Source organism: Scyliorhinus torazame, chromosome 1 (assembly GCF_047496885.1).
Source record: "Scyliorhinus torazame isolate Kashiwa2021f chromosome 1, sScyTor2.1, whole genome shotgun sequence".
Taxonomy (NCBI): domain Eukaryota; kingdom Metazoa; phylum Chordata; class Chondrichthyes; order Carcharhiniformes; family Scyliorhinidae; genus Scyliorhinus; species Scyliorhinus torazame.
This window is the reverse complement of record NC_092707.1, coordinates 369,048,811-369,070,727: the sequence shown is the minus strand read 5'-3', so window position 1 is coordinate 369,070,727 and position 21,917 is coordinate 369,048,811. Positions and strand designations below refer to the sequence as shown.

The window sequence follows — 21,917 nt, the reverse complement described above, 5'->3', positions numbered from 1 at the left end:
AGCACAGTGGTAGTGCCACACAACACAATGGAGGGTATCCTCAATGTGAAGAAGGGACTTTGTCTCCTCAAGGAATGTGCGGTGGTCACTTCTGCCAATACTGTCATGGACAGATGCATCTGCAGCAGGCAGATTGGTGAGGATGGAGTCAAGTATGTTTTTCCCTTTTGTTGGTTCCCTCACCACCTGCTGCAGTCCCAGTCTAGCAGCTATGTGCTTTAGGACACAGCCAGCTCGGCCTGTGGTGGTACTACATAGCCAGTCTTAGTGATGGACATTGAAGTCCCCCACCCAGAGCATATTCTGTACCCTTGTCACCGTCAGTGCTTCCTCCAAGTGGTGTTCAACATGGAGGAGCACTGATTCATCAGCTAATGGTGGCCAGTACGTGGTAATCAGCAGGAGGTTTCCTTGCCCTTGTTTAACCTCACACCATGAGACTTCATGTGGTCCAGAATCAGTGTTGTTGAAGACGCCCAAGACTGTATACCACTGTGTCACCACCTCTGCTGGGTCTGTCCTGCCGGTGAGACAGGACATACCCAGCAATGGTAATAGTAGTGTCTGGGGTATTGACTGTAAGGTATGATTCGGTGAGTCTGACTATGCCAGGCTGTTGCTTAACTAGTCAATGAGACAGCTCTCCCAACTTTGGCACAAGACCCCAGATGTTAATAAGGACGACTTTGCAGGGTCGGCAGGGCTGCGTTTGCCGTTGTCATTTTTGGTACCTGGTTCGATGCCGAGTGGTCCGTCCGGTTTCATTCCTTTTTCGTATTTTCATAGCAGTTGAATACAACTGGGTGGCTTGAAAGGCCATTTCAGAGGGCATTTAAGAGTCAACCACATTGCTGTGGGTCTGGAGTCACATGTAGGCCAGACCAGGTAAGGATGGCAGATTTCCTTCTCCAAACGACATTAGTGAACTAGATGGTTTTTTATGACAATCAACAATGGTTTCATGACTATCATTAGAGTTTTAATTCCAGACATTTTATTGAGTTTAAATTCCATCACCTGCCGTCGTGGGTTTCGAACACGGGTCCCCAGATCATTTTGCTGGGTCTCTGCATCAGTAGTCCAGCGTCAATACTGTCATAATATCCACTCATGTATATAATGAGATGCAGACAGGCAGTGATTGACACATAGGATGACCAGTAAGCATACAACACAGCACAACCAATCACCAGACAGGACACTACCACTTTAAAGCCAGAGGGCACTAGGTTTCCCACTCTCTCGGGACCCAGCTACTGAGACAGTCAGAGTCCACGAGCTAGCAAGCACAAACACCATGCGGTAGCTAGTAAGTCTGGTCAGGCTACTACAAGGTCACTAATCAGATCAGTCTAGTGTCGACCCACAGCTGAATATGTACAGCAGTTCATCTAGTTGAATAAAACAATGTTGGATCTTCTCCTGTGTTAGACGTCTGTTTCTAACTTCACTGCATCGAGTGCAGTCCACATCGAACCAACCTGCCTAACACATCATGGTACCAGAGTGATACTGATCTTGACGGAGCTACCTCGAGTGAATCAGCATCGACCAGCAAGCAGCCATTCAGCGAAATGGAAAACATCCAGCCTCCTCCGCAGCTCCGCATCTCCGGCAACCTCGGCGCCAACTGGAAAATCTTCAAGCAAAAGTTCCTCTTGTACATCGAGGCCTCCGACCTCGAGGCAGCATTGGATGCTAGGAAGATCGCGCTATTTCTCTCCACTGCGGGGGACCACACGTTCCATATCTACAATTCGCTTACGTTCGCCAACGGCAAAGACAAAACAAAATTCAAAACAGTCCTGCTGAAGTTTGACAGCCGCTGCGACATTGAGGTGAATGAGAGCTTTGAACGGTACATCTTCCAGCAGAGGCTTCAGGGTAAGGATGAACCTTTTCAGTCCTTCTTGACCCATCTCCGCATCCTAGCGCAGTCATGTAACTATGGCTCGACGGCTGATTCCATGATCCGGGATCAGATTGTTTTTGGGGTCCATTCCTACTCCCTGCGGCAGCAGCTCCTTAAAATCAAACAGTCTGTCGCTATCGAGATGTGCGTTATCCATGAGCGTGCCAAGAATCGTTACTCCCACATCAGGGCGGCAGAAACTGCAAAGCTGGCCTCCCACGAGGCAGAAAGGGTGCAGGCCATTGCACAGATGCAGGGCCTGTGCATCGAGGAGAGTGGCCATTTCGCGCGCTTTTCTCGGATCCCTGCACATACACGCCATGACCGAGTGGACGACAAGACCGAAAACCAGACTGCGCAGGTGCGTACGTCAGCCGACCGCACTGCGCATGCGCGATGGTTCACGGATCGCGCTGACGTCAGTGTTGCGACGTGTCCGAATTGTGGCTCCGCCCACTTGAAGCGGCAATATCCGGCATTGCATGCGCAATGTCCGGCAAGAGGATGCCGATGTCTCCAGTGTGGCAAGCTTGGCCACTACGCAGCCCTCTGCAGATCTGCTCCACCTCTCAGCAGCCAGCGATCCCAGCTGCGGCGCAGAAGTATCCGCTCAATACAACAAGGCATGCCAGATTCTGATCCCGACAGCCAACGGACCCTGATGCTGACTGCCTCCAGTCTCCATATCGGGTGGGCATCATAACCATACATGAGCTGGCCTCCACCACACCTGCGCAACACCTTTCAATCCTCAGTGTGGATCCCGACGACGAGTGGTGTGCTGTCCTCACAGTTAACAAGACTCACATCCGATTTAAACTGGACACTGGCGCGTCTGCGAACCTCATCTCACAATCCGACCTCGACACCATCCGGGCCCGACCATGCATTCTTCCACCGGCCTGCCAGCTCCTTGACTACAATGGCAATGCCATAGCTGCCAGTGGCTCGTGTCAACTAGGGGTATCAAACAAGGCGATCAAGGCACCGTTACGATTTGAAATCGTCAGGCCTGACAGGGCGTCCTTGCTCGGTGCTCGCGCCTGCAAGCTCCTGAACCTGGTTCAGCGAGTCCACACCATGTCATCATCACCGGCGACGGCCTCGCCCGATGGAAATTTGCAAGCTGACATGGACGACATTATCACGCAGTACCACAGTGTATTCGATGGAATGGACACACTCCCGTACCGATACAAAATACTACTCAAGCCGAACGCCACCCCTGTAATCCATGCACCACGCCGGGTGCCAGGTGCCGCCCCTCAAGGATCGGCTGAAAAAGCAACTACAGGACCTCCAAGACCAGGGCATCATCTCGAAGGTCACGGAGCCAACAGACTGGGTCACTCCATGGTCTGCGTAAAGAAGCCATCAGGGAGCTCCGCATTTGCATTGATCCCAAGGATCTAAACCGAAACATCATGCGGGAGCATTACCCAATCCCGAAGCGTGAAGAGTTAACCAGTGAGATGGCTCATGCCAAATTCTTCACTAAGCTGGACGCCTCCCGGGGTTTTTGGCAAATACAGCTGGACGCGTCCAGTCGCAAGCTGTGCACGTTCAACACCCCGTTTGGCCGCTACTGTTACAACCGCATGCCTTTCGGTATCAGATCTGCCTCCGAAGTGTTTCAGCGTATCATGGAGCAGATGATGGAGGGCATCGAGGGGGTACGAGTATACGTGGACGACGTGATCATCTGGTCCACAACGCCCTAGGGACACATCGCTCGCCTCAAGCAGGTCTTCCAGCGAATTCATGAACATGGTCTCCAGCTCAACAGGGCCAAGTGCTCATTTGGTCAATCTGATATAAAGTTTCTAGGCGACCACATCTCGCGGCAGGGTGTGCAGCCAGACGCCAACAAAGTCTTGGCGATCAACGCCATGAAGTCCCCGGAGGACAAGAAGGCGGTCCTCCTTTTCCTCGGGATGGTCAACTTTCTCGGGAAATTCATTCCCAATATATGAAATGAAATGAAAATCGCTTATTGTCACAAGTAAGCTTCAAATGAAGTTACTGTGAAAAGCCCCTAGTCGTCACATTCCGGCGCCTGTTCAGGGAGGCTGGTACGGGAATATGGCTTCCCACATCACGGCCCTCCGCCATCTCTGTCAAGAAGTCAACGGAATTCCAGTGGCTGCCCACACATGAAGCGGAGTGGCGTGAGCTGAAGGCAAAGCTCCCCACAGCCCCAGTTCTAGTGTTCTTCGACCCAACCAAGGAAACCAAGAGATCAACTGATGCAAGCCAGGACAGCATTGGGGCGGTGCTCCTCCAGCGAGATGACTCCTCATCCTGGGCTCCAGTGGCATATGCCTCCAGGGCCATGACGCCCACTGAGCGACGGTATGCCCAGATCGAAAAGGAGTGTCTGGGTCTCCTGACAGGAATAGTCAAGTTTCATGACTACGTTTATGGCCTGCCGAAATTCACGATGGAAACGGACCACAGGCCTCTATTCCACATAATCCAGAAGGATTTAAATGACATGACACCTCGGTTACAGCAAATTATTTTTCGACTCCGCCGCTATGACTTCGAACTTGTCTACACGCCAGGCAAAGAGCTGATCATTGCAGATGCCCTATCCCGGTCCATTACCACACCATCACGTGTGAACAAGGTGACTTCATCTGCCACATAGAAGCGTAAGAGCAATTGTGTGCCAACAACCTCCCAGCCTCTGACGAACGGGTGGTTCAAATTTGTGAGGAAACGACCAAGGATCCTTTACTGCAGTGTGTGATGCAGCACCTTACCCATGGCTGGCAGAAGGGACAATGTCCCCAATTCTTTAATGTTAAAGACGAGCTGACGGTTGTGGAGGGAGTCCTTCTGAAACTCGACAGGATCGTTATTCCTCAAAGCATGCGGGCTATGGTGCTGGGTCAACTCCATGTGGGTCACCTTGGAGTCGAGAAATGCAGACGCAGAGCTCGGGAGGTGGTTTACTGGCCGGGCATTAACCAGGATATTGCCAACACGGTCCTCAACTGCCCCACCTGTCAGAAGTTTCAACCGGCTCAACCCAAGGAAACACTGCAACAGCACGAGATCATGACCTCTCCGTGGTCCAAAGTAGGTGTAGACCTTTTTCACGCCAAGGGGCGTGACTGCGTACTCCTGGTCGACTACTTCTCCAGATACCCAGAAGTGATGAAACTGACCAACCTCACGTCGAAGGCGGTCATCAAAGCCTGCAAAGAAACGTTCACCAGGCATGGGATTCCGATCACGGTAATGAGCGACAACGGTCCTTGCTTTTACAGCCAGGAATGGTCTGATTTTGCACAGTCCTACAACTTCCGTCACGTTACCTCCAGTCCCCACTACCCGCAATCAAATGGGAAGGCCGAGAAAGGGGTCCATATTGTCAAGCAGTTGCTGTGCAAAGCTGCAGACTCAGGCTCCGACTTCAACCTGGCAATGCTGGCATACAGGGCAACCCCACTGTCCACTGGGTTGTCGCCAGTGTAGATGCTCATGAATCGCACTCTGAGGACCACAGTTCCAGCCATCCATGTTCCAGACCTTGACCACCTCACGGTACTACAAAAAGTGCAGCAGTCCCGGGCCCAATAGTGACTGTGAGTGAGAGAGTGGGTGCGTGCGAGTGAGCGAGTGCCCGTGAGATAAAGTATGGGTGAGAGAATGTGAGTACACACAAGAAAGAGTGAGTACGTGCGGGAAAGAATGAGTGACTGTGAGAATAAGTGAGAGAGAGTGAGTGAATGCGAGAAAGAGTGCAAGTATGCACATGAGAGTGAGTGAGTGAGTACACACGAGAGAGAGTGAGAGAATGCACATGAGTGAGAGTGAGTTTGTGCACATAAGGGAGATGATGTGGAGATACCAGCGTTGGACTGGGATGAGCACAGTAAGAAGTCTTACAACACCAGGTTAAAGTCCAACAGGTTTGTTGGCAGAATTCACCTGAGGAAGAAACAGTGCTCCGAAAGCTAGTGTTTGAAACAAACCTGTTGGACTTTAACCTGGTGTTGAAAGACTTCTTACATAAGAGAGAGTGAGAGGGTGCACGCGAGAGAGAGTGAATGTGTGCGTGAGAGTGAGTGCACGCAAGAGAGTGAGTGTGCATGAGAGAGAGCCAGTGCACGATCGAGTGAGTGAATGAGTGTGCGCAAGATAGAGTGAGCAAATGCGCATGAGCAAGTGTGAGCGAGAGTTTGTGAGTACGCACAAGAAAGAGCGAGCGCATGTGGGAGAGAGTGAGTAGCTTGTGAATGAGTGAGTGCACAAGAGAGAGTGCACACGAGAGTGAATCTGTGTGTGTGAGAGAGTGAGTGAGTACTCATGAGAGAGTGAGAGAGAGCGCATGAGAGAGTGTGTGTGTGCACAAGAGATAGTGAGAGTGCGGGTGAGAGAGAGTGAATGCGTGCAAGGTGAATTAGTGTGCATGAGAGAGTGAGTGCACGAGAGAAAGAGAGTAAGTGAGTGCACAGGACTTTGAGTGAGTATGCGAGAGAGAGTGAGTGAGTGCGTGTGAGAGAGAGAATGCACGTGATAGTGAGTGAGCACATGTGAGACAGAGTGTGAGTGGAAACAAGGAGAGTGAATCTATGCGAGAGAGAGTGAATGCGCATGAGAGAGAAGTGAGAGTGCATGCGAGCGAGAGTGTGCAAGAGAGTGTGATTACGCAGAAGAAAGTGTGTGCGCGCAGGAGGGAGAGTGAGTGCATGTGAGAGAGTGAATGTGTGCACGTCAGAGAGAGTGAGTGAGTGCGAACGAGAGAGAGAGTGAGGGTGTGAACAGTGTGTGAGGGCACACAAGACAGTGTGGAACGGCACATAAGACAGTAAGGAAGGACACACAAGACAGTGTGTGAGGGCACATAAGACGGTGTGTGAGGGCACACAAGGCGGTGTGTGAGGACAGACAAGGCGGTGTGTGAGGGCACACGACGCGGTGTGTGAGGCCACATAAGACGGTGTGTGAGGGCACACGACAGTGTGTGAGGGCACATAAGACAGTGTGTGAGGGCACACAAGACGGTGTGTGAGGGCAAACAAGACGGTGTGTGAGGGCACACAAGACAGTGTGTGAGGGCACACAAGACAGTGTGTGAGGGCACACAAGGCGGTGTGTGAGGGCACACGACAGTGTGTGAGGGCACATAAGACAGTGTGTGAGGGCACACAAGACGGTGTGTGAGGGCAAACAAGACGGTGTGTGAGGGCACACAAGACAGTGTGCGAGGACACACAAGACAGTGTGTGAGGGCACACAAGACGATGTGTGAGGGCACATAAGACAGTGTGTGAGGGCACACAAGACGGTGTGTGAGGGCAAACAAGACGGTGTGTGAGGGCACACAAGACAGTGTGTGAGGGCACACAAGACGGTGTGTGAGGGCACACAAGACGATGTGTGAGGGCACACAAGACGATGTGTGAGGGCACACAAGACGGTGTGTGAGGGCACACAAGACGGTGTGTGAGGGCACACAAGACGGTGTGTGAGGGCACACAAGACGGTGTGTGAGGGCACACAAGACGGTGTGTGAGGGCACACAAGACGGTGTGTGAGGGCACACAAGACGGTGTGTGAGGGCACACAAGACTGTGTGTGAGGACACACAAGACAGTGTGTGAGGGCACACAAGACAGTGTGTGAAGACACACAAGACTGTGTGTGAGGACACACAAGACAGTGTGTGAGGACACACAAGACGGTGTGTGAGGGCACACAAGACGGTGTGTGAGGGCACACAAGACGATGTGTGAGGGCACACAAGACGGTGTGTGAGGGCACACAAGACGGTGTGTGAGGGCACATAAGGCGGTGTGTGAGGGCACACAAGACAGTGTGTGAGGGCACATAAGACAGTGTGTGAGGGCACATAAGACAGTGTGTGAGGGCACACAAGACAGTGTGTGAGGACACACAAGACAGTGTGTGAGGACACACAAGACAGTGTGTGAGGACACACAAGGCGGTGTGTGAGGGCACATAAGACAGTGAGTGAGGATGTATAAGACATTGTGTGAGCGGACGCAAGACAATACGTGAGAATGCACAAGACATTGTGTGAGAGCGTGTGAGGGTGCATGAGGCAGTGTGTGAGGGCGCGTGAGGCAGTGTGAGAGGGTGCATGAGGCAGTGTGTGAGGGTGCGTGAGGCAGTGTGTGAGGGTGCGTGAGGCAGTGTGAGAGGCGGGGAGAACACTCCGGCAAGAATCACGTTTCCCAATTCTCACAAGATTTTCTGCCCTTGACGCCGATTTCATGATCAGTGAGGGTGGCCTCAAGGTTCTGCCCAGTGTGTGAGGGCGCACGAGACAAAGTGTGAGTGTAGGAGAGTGAAGTGTGTGAACCCTGAAGTTGGTAGTGAGCTGGACATACACACACACACACATACACCTCTCCCCTTCCTTTTTCTCCCCATCCTCCTTCCTTAAAAACCTGTCGATACACCAGACCAGGGAAGAAGGAAAACTCAGACTGAAAGGCAGTCCGTTTCCAACCCACATTTTCATATGAATTGCATCGAGGCCGGCCTGGAATGTATGCCACCAGAGGCAAATGCAAGGTTGGTGTTAGTAAAATGAAGGCCCTTGTCTCGGCCTCTGTATCCCACCCTTTCCCTGGTAACAAGGAATTGTGGCCTGGTCTGTCTCTCTCGAGTTCTGCTTCTGAAGCAAAAAGGCAAAACGCATTTCATCAGTTATCTCTACTGCTTGGCACTTCATAATAGTCATTGAGATTATTATTTTTTTTAATTATCAATTTATTGCTTTGACACGTTGTGTGAATGAAAACAAGATCCCAGGCATCTGCTGCTGGGTTCCTTGCTGAGGGGGAAGGAGAGACTCACCAGAAGTACAATTTCAAAGAACAAAGAACAAAGAAAAGTACAGCACAGAAACAAGCCCTTCGGCCCTCCAAGCCTGCGTCGACCATGCTGACTGTCAAAACTAAAATCTTCTACACTCCGGGGTCCATATCCCTCTATTCCCATTCTATTCATGTTTTTGTCAAGAAGCCCCTTAAACGTCACTATCGTCCCTGCTTCCACCACCTCCTCCGGTAGCGAGTTCCAGGCACCCACTACCCTCTGTGTAAAAAACTTGCCTCGTACATCTCCTCTAAAACTTGCCATTCGCACCTTAAACCTATGTTCCCTAGTAATTGACCCCTCTACCCCAGGAAAAAGTCTCTGACTATCCATTCTGTCTATGCCCCTTATTTCTTTTTGCAGGATTGGCAAAAAGGGTTATTTTTGTTCCAATAGAAATGGGCAGTGATAGAAATGTCTGCACATCTGGCAGCAACTCAGCAGAGAGAAACCCAGGTCTGTGACTCTTCGTCGGATGTTGTGCAGATCGTGGACCTGAAGAATTGACTCTGTTTCCCTCTCCTCAGATGCTGCCTAACCTGCCGAGTATTTCCAGCATTTCTGTTTATATGTTGGATTTCCAGCATCTGCAGTCCTTTGCTCTCCTATTACATGCCCCACGTATGGGTATTTGTTGTGTAGCTAGTTCCAGTTTATCACTCAATGTTAACAAAGCCTACTTAAGTGGATAGAAATAGTTCCGGGTAATTGACTGGTGTTAATTTACTGGGAGTTCTCTCGAATTGTAAATTTGGAATTGAAACGAGAAGTTGTGTGCCAATAGAATTTGTTGGTGCTCATTCAAGATATTCTCATTTGTACACATGATTGTTGTTTGCAGTGCTTGGGAGATTCAAGTCTTTGGGATGTTGTTGTCCCAGGTATTGCAAGGGGCTAGATTAAAAGAGGCAGACCTGGTTGAATAACATGATTGACCGAGTTGTGCATAATTGCCTGGCAAAGCAGTGGTTGTAACGTGCATCATATTGAAACCTTCATTTTTGGTGGGCTTTGTGACTCAGTACCAAAATTTGAAGATGGTATAACATTGGGAGCACAGCTAACAGAGGAAGAGTGCAGCATAAGCAAGAAATATTTGGAAAGCCCCGAATGTGCCAGTTAAGTGGCAAATGAACTTTAACATAGATAAATATGAGGTGATGTGCTTCAGTGGGGAAAAAGAAACACCACCTGCATTTGAGAAAATAAGAAACTGAGTGGAGTAGAAGAGCACAGGGATCTGGGGATACAAGTGAATAAATCATTAAATGCAGCATCCCAGTTCAGCAAAGCATTAAAATGCTAACAAAGCACTGGGATTTATTTCTAGTGGTGTAGAATTCAAAGTACTGAAGTTTTGCTCAACTGTAATGTACTCTGGTCAGACTGTACTTGGGGTACACTGCACACAAGTGCAAATGAAAAATTCCAAAGAGATTACAGCCCCCGCGAAAAATTGAATAGGGAGCTGCTTTATTCCTTATTCCTCAGAAAAGAGACTTAGAGCGGACCTCATAGAGGTCATTAAAATGATGAATGAGGTGGACAGGGGAGAATGTTTCCACTTGTGAGAAAATTCAAAATGAGGAGCCATAAATACAAGGCAGATAACCAATAAATCTGATAGGGAAATAAGGAGCAATTCCTTTGCTCAGAGTGTGGCTAGATATTGGAACACTCCAGCAACCAGTTGAGGCAAATAGTTTGAATGCTTTCAAAAGGATTAACATAGAACATAGAACATAGAACAATACAGCGCAGTACAGGCCCTTCGGCCCACGATGTTGCACCGAAACAAAAGCCATCTAACCTACACTATGCCATTATCATCCATATGTTTATCCAATAAACTTTTGAATGCCCTCAATGTTGGCGAGTTCACTACTGTAGCAGGTAGGGCATTCCACGGCCTCACTACTCTTTGCGTAAAGAACCTACCTCTGACCTCTGTCCTATATCTATTACCCCTCAGTTTAAGGTTATGTCCCCTTGTGCCAGCCATATCCATCCATGGGAGAAGGCTCTCACTGTCCACCCTATCCAACCCCCTGATCATTTTGTATGCCTCTATTAAGTCTCCTCTTAACCTTCTTCTCTCCAACGAAAACAACCTCAAGTCCATCAGCCTTTCCTCATAAGATTTTCCCTCCATACCAGGCAACATCCTGGTAAATCTCCTCTGCACCCGCTCCAAAGCCTCCACGTCCTTCCTATAATGCGGTGACCAGAACTGTACGCAATACTCCAAATGCGGCCGTACCAGAGTTCTGTACAGCTGCAACATGACCTCCCGACTCCGGAACTCAATCCCTCTACCAATAAAGGCCAACACTCCATAGGCCTTCGTCACAACCCTACCAACCTGGGTGGCAACTTTCAGGGATCTATGTACATGGACACCTAGATCCCTCTGCTCATCCACACTTTCAAGAACTTTACCATTAGCCAAATATTCCGCATTCCTGTTATTCCTTCCAAAGTGAATCACCTCACACTTCTCTACATTAAACTCCATTTGCCACCTCTCAGCCCAGCTCTGCAACTTATCTATATCCCTCTGTAACCTGCTACATCCTTCCACACTATCGACAACACCACCGACTTTAGTATCGTCTGCAAATTTACTCACCCACACTTCTGCGCCTTCCTCTAGGTCATTGATAAAAATGACAAACAGCAACGGCCCCAGAACAGATCCTTGTGGTACTCCACTTGTGACTGTACTCCATTCTGAACATTTCCCATCAACCACCACCCTCTGTCTTCTTTCAGCTAGCCAATTTCTGATCCACATCTCTAAATCACCCTCAATCCCCAGCCTCCGTATTTTTTGCAATAGCCTACCGTGGGGAACCTTATCAAACGCTTTGCTGAAATCCATATACACCACATCAACTGCTCTACCCTCGTCTACCTGTTCAGTCACCTTCTCAAAGAACTCAATAAGGTTTGTGAGGCATGACCTACCCTTCACAAAGCCATGCTGACTATCCCTGATCATATTATTCCTATCTAGATGATTATAAATCTTGTCTCTTATAATCCCCTCCAAGACTTTACCCACTACAGACGTGAGGCTCACCGGTCTATAGTTGCCGGGGTTGTCTCTGCTCCCCTTTTTGAACAAAGGGACCACATTTGCTGTCCTCCAGTCCTCTGGCACTATTCCTGTAGCCAATGATGACATAAAAATCAAAGCCAAAGGTCCAGCAATCTCTTCCCTGGCCTCCCAGAGAATCCTAGGATAAATCCCATCAGGTCCCGAGGACTTATCTATTTTCAGCCTGTCCAGAATTGCCAACACCTCTTCCCTACGTACCTCAATGCCATCTATTCTATTAGCCTGGGGCTCAGCATTCTCCTCCACAACATTATCTTTTTCCTGAGTGAATACTGACGAAAAATATTCATTTAGTATCTCGCCTATCTCTTCAGACTCCACACACAATTTCCCATCCCTGTCCTTGACTGGTCCTACTCTTTCCCTAGTCATTCGCTTATTCCTGACATACCTGTAGAAAGCTTTTGGGTTTTCCTTGATCCTTCCTGCCAAATACTTCTCATGTCCCCTCCTTGCTCGTCTTAGCTCTCTCTTTAGATCCTTCCTCGCTACCTTGTAACTATCCATCGCCCCAACCGAAACTTCACACTTCATCTTCACATAGGCCTCCTTCTTCCTCTTAACAAGAGATTCCACTTCCTTGGTAAACCACGGTTCCCTCGCTCGACGCCTTCCTCCCTGTCTGACCGGTACATACTTATCAAGAACACGCAGTAGCTGATCCTTGAACAAGCCCCACTTACCCAGTGTGCCCAACACTTGCAGCCTACTTCTCCACCTTATCCCCCCCAAGTCACGTCTAATGGCATCATAATTGCCCTTCCCCCAGCTATAACTCTTGCCCTGCGGTGTATACTTATCCCTTTCCATCATTAACGTAAACGTCACCGAATTGTGGTCACTGTCCCCAAAGTGCTCTCCTACCTCCAAATCCAACACCTGGCCGGTTCATTACCCAAAACCAAATCCAACGTGGCCTCGCCTCTTGTTGGCCTGTCAACATATTGTTTCAGGAAACCCTCCTGCACACACTGTACAAAAAACGACCCATCTATCTCATTGGAAATATGATCTAAGTGTAGAATATCTCGACGAATACATGAGAGAAAAGGGAATAAAACTTTTTGCTGAAAGGCCGGGTTATGGACAATGGAATGAGAGCAGATTCATAGGGTGTATAAAAACCAATATCACTTGGACTGAATGGACTGCTTCTGTGCTGTACATACCATCCATGATCATCTTTCAATAAACCTAAAATAAAGTAAACTTCCCTCGATATGTGACCGTGGCTGAAAATGGGTGGGCAGAGGGTGGGATGTGCACTATGTGCGCCTGTTCACATGATTGGAAAAAGCTTAGCTTTCAGATATGAGGGCAATTCAGAAAAAGGACCACACACACCAAGAAGCTGCACTCTTTAGCTGGACCCTCAAGACCCCAAGGTTTTCAAAGTCACTCAATGTAACCACAGGAAATATCCTCAATGGAATCTCAGTAACCTCCCCACTTCCATGCTGCATTTATTAGGGATACAGTTGCTAGGAGCACCAGGACAGGTGAATAAGCATAGCAGGGGTTACACAGCAGTAATTCTTAATTATTCCTGTTAAATGTTTTACACAATTTATATTGTGCAGGATGCAAGACATGATCAAAAATCTGGAAACACAGGTCTATATTGTAAAGCTCCTCCTAATTGATCCAAGCAGTGTTCATGTTGCTTACATATGCTGACTGACTGCTTGATGATGTTGTTTCTGGTGGTGACATTGTCTTTTGTGGACCAGCTCTGTGACTGCACCTGACATAGATAGGTGCTATTGGAGATGTGTTTGTTTCCCAGTGGCCAGCCTATGATGGAACAGCTTGATTGGAATAAAGACACAGGACTAAGATGAATGAAGTAAGGAAGGACGAAGGAACAAAGGAAGTCTGCTGCTCGGACATCAGTAACAGACCCTCATGATGCACAACTTGGGGTCCCACATAAGCTGGATGTGGAAGGAGTGGAATCCATGTGCACTTAGGAAGATTACAGGATGATGATGATGGAGAGCACATTTTTGCAGTTTAGGACTTTGGACCTATGGGAAGCCCATGTGCCATGTGTGGCTCTGCTCATTGGAAATATGATCTAAGTGTAGAAAGCCTCGAGATCTCCCTTATATAACAATGCACATCAGGCTTGAATTAACTAATTGCACAAAGGTTATGGGCCTCAGTATTCTTGACAACCACAGCCAGTTCTATCCCTTAGTGTAAACTCCAGTTGTGGCTGCAGCATTGATATATTACGGTTTTGGGCTGCTCCTCCCATTTCTCCTAGCTACTCTTCCACCCATTGCTCATTCCATGTGCTCCAGCTCCAGTATTAATGGCCATTAGAGCCAGAGGACTGCTGGCTTTATATATGCTGCAATTTGAAGGGTCCCATTAGCACCAGAAGGCTCAATGTCCTTGGGTGGCATTCTTTCCTGGAGCTTGTCCGTAGGGTGCTCATAAAATGATACTGGAGACATTCCAATATCACCGCTGTGGCAGTCATAAGATCTTGTTATGTTCTTCCCCAATGTGCTCAGGAAATGCATATTGATTATCAAGCTAGCGACCAAGCAATATGAACCTTCTATCATGCTCATGTCCCAAACCAAGATAATGTGGAGCGTTAGGTGTATTCTAGTGGGATATGGTAAAGGAAGTCAAGTAGGTAAAGCTGGGAGCAACTGAACAACAATGTGAGGTGCTTTTGGTCAATTAGACCTTTTGTAATTCCCTTATTTTGCAATGGTAGGCTAGAGATTGGCTTCTATGGTGCCTTGTGGTGAATTCTCAGTGATTATTAATATTGCAGAGACCAAACAAAATGTCCCGTTCATGTTTGTCCAGAGCAAATAGAATCCTGCAGCATAAACTGTAACATTTGTAATGTTTTAGGACCTGGGTTTTACAGGACGAACTGGATAATATCTGTTATTTTTTTAAAATCAATGTCACCATAAAATCTCCTTTGTTTTGTTCATGCATTGCTGTTTTATTTTGGAATGCAATCACTCCCCCCCCCCCCCCCCCCCCCCCCCCGCCCCCGCAAAAACAGATATTTGTTCTATATCTGATCAATGAGGACTAAACTGAGAGACAGAATTGATTTTATTTTACATTTTCTATTGTGGTGATCTTCAAGTGATCCTTTGTTAAAAAAAAATAGAGGCAGTGACCTTTAAAGACCTTTGTGTGACCTGTGATTCTACTGCCGATTTCACCCAGATAATTGTTGTTTTCACAGGTTCTGGCTTCAGCTCAACACAGTGTGGACTGAAGAGTCAAGTGCAGTCATTGCATTGGATAATGTGACTCTGAACCTTGACTGTTATCTATCAAGTGAGTATAAACATTGCACTTGCCTGTTACTTTCTTCTCTGTTTTATAACACAGGGTCCTTAACAAGTTGTGGTGTCAGAATGTAACCTTTGTGAATAAATACAGAGGCAGCTTCAGCCTCTGACATCGCCCAGCATTATTTGAAGGCAAATGCACTTATATTTCTCATGAATCCTCTACGAATAACATTTCACGCAGTGCGAGGAAAATAAAGGTAGTTTTAAGGGATTTACGTTGTCTTGATGAGCATTAGAAATAAGGTACAGTTTTAAGTGGGTTTAACTTAATGTTTCTGGAAGGGTAAAGCCTATAGTTAGATGCATGCTGGACAAAATTGTTTACATCTGTGGGGGTTGATTTGGTTCCAACTATGTCTCTATTGTGCTGAGAGAGGGCTACGGTGTGAAGAATAAATAAACCAGCAGTGGTTGCTTCGCAACTAGTACCTTGTAAGGTAGAGAAGCTTTAGAGTTTGAGATTAGCTAATTTAACTGTATTTGGAGATAGGCAGTGAGAGAGAAGGCAACTCTCACAGTTCTGCTCGGCTTTTAGAAGACTAAAGATGGAACATCTCTCTCAGCCTTGCTGGAAGCAAAGCCATACTATGGAGTAACGATTAAGAAAGCACACGCAGGAAATCTAAAGTCCAACTAGTTAAGGAAACTAGGGAAATAAATGAAGAGAAGTTTCCAAGAAGCCTGGAGTTAATGGAACAGCGGAAACGTGGGAACCAGAGCAGATTACTGTTCAATAAAGTCACAGAGAGTTGAAAAAGCATTGGATCATGAGAGGCCAGAAAAATATCTGCAGTAGTGCAAAATTACTACAGTTTGGGAGACATTATTTGAAATAATTGTGGAAATCGGTGGCTGGACCTCAAGAGATTGTGTAAAAGCCTTTAAAACAAAGGCAACCTGAAAGTAGAGGTGTAAAATCTGAAAGCGAAACCTTGATAGAAGCAGTAGAGGGAAAGCATAATTTGGAAGAAGATTTGAAAGTGTGAATTTTGAAAGCGGAATTTGAAATCACTCATGTGGAAGCCAGAGTTCAGCAAGAAAAGGCAGCTTACAGTATAAGAATCATCTGGGAGGATTTTGAGGAGAAATCTACATGTATTCACTTGGGTAGAGAGTAGTGTGTCTTACCACAGTCATCCTGTATGCTTAAAACAGATTTTGTGTGTTAATGAGACCATTATAGCTTAAAATGTATTTTGTAATCTGTGTTAATCTTAAACTCTGTGATTAATTGTTAAACTAAGGAGGGAGTAAAGGAGTATTGTATCATAATTAGGGCGGCATGGCGGCAGTGGCTAGCACTGCTGCCTCACAGCGCCAGGGACTCACGTTAAATTGCGGCCTTGGGTGACTGTGTGGAGTTTGCATGTTCTCCCAATGTCTGCATGGGTTTCCTTTGGGTTCTCCGGTTTCCTCCTGCAGTCCAAAGGTGTGCAGGTTGGGTGGATTGGCCATGGTAAATTGCCCCTTCGTGTCCAAAGATGTGCAGGTTAGGTGGGGTTATGGATTATGAGGATATGGCGGGGAAGTGGGCCTAGGTGGGATGTTCTTTCAGGGGGTTGGTGCAGACTCGATGGGCCGAATGGCCTCTTTCTGCGCTCTATGAATTCTACACTAATCCAATTGTATTAATGTTTAATTTTTTAAAATTCTTTTTGTTAAAGCTAATTAATGGTCCTATAACAGAACAAAGTAAATTTAGGGACTTTTTAGCCAGGGTTCCGTTCCTGGATACTCCCGTCCAGTTATGAGGCCTACTGGAATCAAAGCATCCAGGAGGGAACCTGGATGGCACAGTGAGTTAGAACACTGTGCTGCACCTCTGAGCACTGAATTTGCACAGTGTGACAGACGTGTAGTGACAGTAGGAACATTTCTCTCATATCTACAGACATGAATGCTGCAATGTAAAATTTCAGTTTGGTTCCCAGCTTCACAGCAGTGAACTACCAATCATTCAGCACAAGCTGGCACTGGACTTTCAGGTTTTCTTTCAGAGAGACAGCAGGGGCAGCTGAAGTTGGAAATGAAACATAGCAAGCACGCTCTTCTAAGGCTGTGCCTAAAGTGCTTTACTGGGAAACAGGCCACATTCTGATTCCATCCTAATAATCGACCAGTTGACGATCAAAGAACTCCTAAAGAACAAAAGATAACACGTATTCCAAGCTACCTCAGACACCATTATTTCAAAACAAAGTTCATTAAAATCTGAAGGAGATTTGTTCGCATCCTGCTGTGTGATCATGCAAGTGTTGAAGATGGAATACATCCAAAGAACGCTGCCTGGGTGAAAAGGGCAGCACGGTAGCATTGTGGTTAGCACAATTGTTTCACAGCTCCAGGGTCCCAGGTTCGATTCCCGGCTTGGGTCATTGTCTGTGTGGAGTCTGCACGTGAATCCCACCCCCGCCAGTTGCCGAAGTCTCCGGTACCGGATATTCGGCGGGGGCGGGAATCGGGCATCCCCCCCGCTCGATTCTCCGGCCCGGATGGGCCGAAGTCCCGCCGATAAATTGCCTGTCCCGCCGGCGTAAATTAGAGTACCTATTTACCGGCGGGACAAGGCGGTTTGGGTGGGCTCCGGGGTCCTGGGGGGGGGCGCGGGGCGATCTGACCCCAGGGGTGCCCCCACGGTGGCCTGGCCCGCGATCGGGGCCCACCGATCCGCGGGCGGGCCTGTGCCGTGGGGGCACTCATTCCCTTCCGCCTCTGCAACGGCCTCCACCATGGCGGAGGTGGAAGACTCTCCCCACTGCGCATGCGCGGGAAACTGTCAGCGGCCGCTGACGCTCCCGTGCATGCGCCGCCCCGACATGTCATTTCCGCGCCAGCTGGCGGGGCAACAAAGGCTGTTTCCGACAGCTGGCGGGGCGGAAATTCCTCCGGCGCCGGCCTAGCCCCTCAATGTTGGGGCTCGACCCCCAAAGATGCGGAGCATTCCGCACCTTTGGGGCGGCGCGATGCCCGTCTGATTGGCGCCGTTTTGGGCGCCAGTCGGCGGACATCGCGCCGTTTGGGGAGAATTTTGCCCCTCATGTTCAAACGATGATCTTTGGACTCTGGGCGGAGCAGTGTTTAGTACACCCTTCCTTTCCACCAGGGATCTGCTTTCGGAATCACTCCTGGCTGAACGTTAGGTTACAAAGTCAGTTCTTTTACTGCCTTTAAGGGTGCTGCTTTCTTCAAGATTACATTCCTGAGAATTATAGTCCTGTAAGCTTCGCAGTTACAACAGGAAAAACATTGAGATCTATTGTGCAGTAAACAATTTAAGTGCAAGTGTATTTAATAAAAGTAAAAGTATTCTAATATTGACCCTGACATGAACATGATTCCCGTGTAACAGATTCATTGGAACAAGTTGAAGATATCACATTGCTGTGGAAATAATGGAGTGATTTAAGCAGTTAACGCACCTGGTACCAGTAATGGTGCTGGAGAGAAATAAAAGTGAGAAAGCTGCACCAAGGTTCATGACAATGAAATACCAGTGAGGTAAAAGATAGAAAAGAAAGAAGAGCCAGTTTTATTTCTGAACAAAATATTGCTGCCTCCATGATATTGACTGGATTCCTTAAAATCACCTCACACCTCAGCTGATTTGCGAGCAGCGCTGGACTCCCAGGGCAGAATTTTTCTCTTTGGGCAAAGTGTGAACTCGGGCGGAATAACCGGCGTGCAGTCCGGCGGCCGCACTGACGGCTTTTCCCGACACATTTTCAAACACTTTGCTGAACAAAACCAAGAGGCGGGTCCCACGGCATCACGCTGGAGGGACGGGCTCTGAATGACCCCACTCTCTCAGCAACAGCAGCTCGTAAAAGATCGGGGTGCCCTTTTTAAAAGAAGAGAACTCCCCCCCCCCCCATCATGAACACAAGAACCACTGACAAGGCCGCTCCCCCAAATAACCCGTTCCCAAGTCAGGGCCCCGCCCCCAAAGCAGAGAACCCCCCCCCCCCCCCCTCCCATGGACAGAGGACCACCCCTTACACCCCATCCCCCACAGATTTCCATATTGGAAGGCCCCCTTGGCTGTAGTGCCTCTTGGGAGACAATGCCAAGGGATAGTTCCCAGGTGCAATGCCTGGGCAATGCCAGGGTACTGCCCAGGCATAACCATCTCTCCCCTGCGGGCTGTACTTGACCATTCGCCAGGTTCCCATTTTACAAAACCTGTTGTAAACCCTGCGTCATGACATCACGCTGGCAGAGTTGGGAGGGGAGGGGGGTAATCTCCGTGTGGGGGATGATACAGCACGGAGGCCCACTAAGTGTATGTTCATGTATGCAATGAGGTTCGCGATATTCGTGACAGGAACCCCATTACATCATTGGCAGGGGGCAGGGACAATCGAGCCAGCGAGAATGCAGTCTTTTCAGGCACCCCTTAATTCTTCGCCCCCATTGTCATTCCTGCCCATGTAACTGGCCTTCAAATCCCAGAAACCATGTTGAAGCCAAAAATGAGTTGGTGCCGAGCTCAACGAAACTCTTGTCAATTTCCGGCTGTCTGACTTATGGGTGGCTAGCAGTGGGGATGCCACAGAGGCATATCGACTCTGTGGAACTAGACGATGTCCGGATTTGTGGTCCACACAAGGCTGCTCCGACCCTTCACTAGGCGAGCAGTTATGATCAATTATTTGGGCGACACTGTAGCACAGTGGTTAGCACTGTTGCTTCACAGCTCCAGGATCCCAGGTCCAATTCCCTGCTTGTGCTTGGGTCACTGTTTGTGCGGAGTCTGCACGTTCTCCCCGTGTCTGTGTGGGTTTCCTCCCACAGTCCAAAGATGTGCAGGTTAGGTGGATTGGCCATGCTAAATTGCCCTTAGTGTCCAAAAAGGTTAGATGGGGTTACTGGGCTACGGCGATAGGGTGGAGGTGCGGGCTTAAATAGGGTGTTGTTTCCACGGGCCGGAGCAGACGCGATGGGCCAAATGGCCTCTTTCTGCACTGTAAATTCGATGATCAATAGCAAAGAGGAAATTAATGTAACGCCGTTAATATCAAACCTATGGTCAGGATAGCGAGAAGGTCAGTTCATTGATGCATTGCTGACAGGAATTGTGGAAACAGAAAGAGCATCAAAACCGGAGAGACCCATGATTGACATGCAACAGGCATTTAGCATAGAATTAACTTGAAAGGGTAGTGAAAATTAACAATTGCCGATTCGAGAAAAGAATGCGTGAATGACAAAGAACAAGCAAAAGAATAATAACATGAGGCGGTAATCTTTAGCTGAGTTTTGTATTTATTGTGTGGAAAGAATAATACAGTAATTCAACCAGAAATTAATAAAGCTAGCATTCAGAAAATAAAGGCTGACTGAAAACTGACTCACTAATAAACTCTTAATTGAAACACGAAACACAAAACCTCTGTCAGTCAGACATGTTTGTTATTCCACCAGATGGAATAAATTTAATGGGTACAAGATGTTCCATTCCCTAACTCTGGTGTCCCTCTTCTTGACAAGTACAAAGAGCATGCCACAAAAATCCCCCCCAAAATTGTTTGTTCGACAGAAAGACTGATATGCATCTGTGTGAACGGAGAAGATACAGTACCTGGTAATTGAAGATGGAAATGATCTTTTAATCTGTTCTCAGTAATATCAATGTTTTTTTCCAGCTTGTCAATGCCCACGTTACTAGTTTGGAATTAGCTGGACCGATGAATCATGCTATTAGTATGCAGATCTATTCTAAAATTAGTATGCAGACTTATTCAAGGACGTAAGCCTTCTGATTCTTACCAATTTGTGATATAAGCTAAGAAACCAATGCTGGTGATATTTTCTTCATTCATGAGAAAACCTAAGGCCAAGTGCAAGTGCTGGCTGGACCATCATTTTTTGATTGGCCTTGAGGAGGTGGTGCTGAGCCGCCTCTTAGTGGCACAAGCAGCCCGTGAGATAATAATAATAATCTTTATTAATGTCACAAGTAGGTTTACATTAACACTGCAATGAAGTTATTGTGAAAAGCCCCTAGTCGCCACACTACGGCGCCTGTTCGGGTACACTGAGTGACAATTCAGAACGTCCAGTTCACCTAACAAGCACGTCTTTCAGGACTTGTGGGAGGAAACAGGAGCACCCGGACGAAACCCACGTAGACACGGCGAGAATGTACAGACTCGGCACAGACATTAACCCAAGCCGGGAATCAAACCTGGGACCCTGGCGCTGTGAAGCAACAGTGCTGACCACTGCACCACCGTGCCATCCATGTAGATGTAGACACACCTACAGTACTGTTCGGTAGGAAGTTACAGGATTATGATGCGGTGACAGTGAAGGAATAACGATTGTAATTCCAAGTCATGATGAGTGGATCTTGCAGATGGTGGTGTTGCCTTTGTCTCTCTTGACAGTGGAGGTCGCGGGTTCGGGAGGCGCTGAGGAAGAAACCTTGGCAAATTGCTATGGTGCATAATCTAGATAGGAGTTTGTTTGTTCTGCTATATTGCAAAGGCAAAAATACAAAAAGCAGAAAAATACATAGAGCCTAGTAATAATGACCATAATCGATAAAATAGAGACAGCAAGAAAGAATATAAAAGAATTTAGGAGGTTGGATTCGAGAGAGGGATTATCTATCTGATGACAAGATTTCATAACAGATACAGAATGTTGCTACACTCTTATCAATCGATCAGTGATTAAATCCAGACCA

The 21,917-nt window shown here is 47.8% G+C and overlaps 1 protein-coding gene across 1 annotated transcript in view; it reads left to right on the top strand.

Moving 5' to 3' along the window:
• Positions 1-21,917, top strand: part of LOC140426516 (ALK tyrosine kinase receptor-like) — a 1,637,280-nt gene that overhangs the window by 1,225,614 nt on the left and 389,749 nt on the right. Inside the window, exon 10 of the mRNA XM_072511388.1 lies at positions 15,118-15,212. Within this exon, the coding sequence (XP_072367489.1) occupies positions 15,118-15,212 (95 nt within the window). The remainder of the gene's footprint in view (positions 1-15,117; positions 15,213-21,917) is intronic.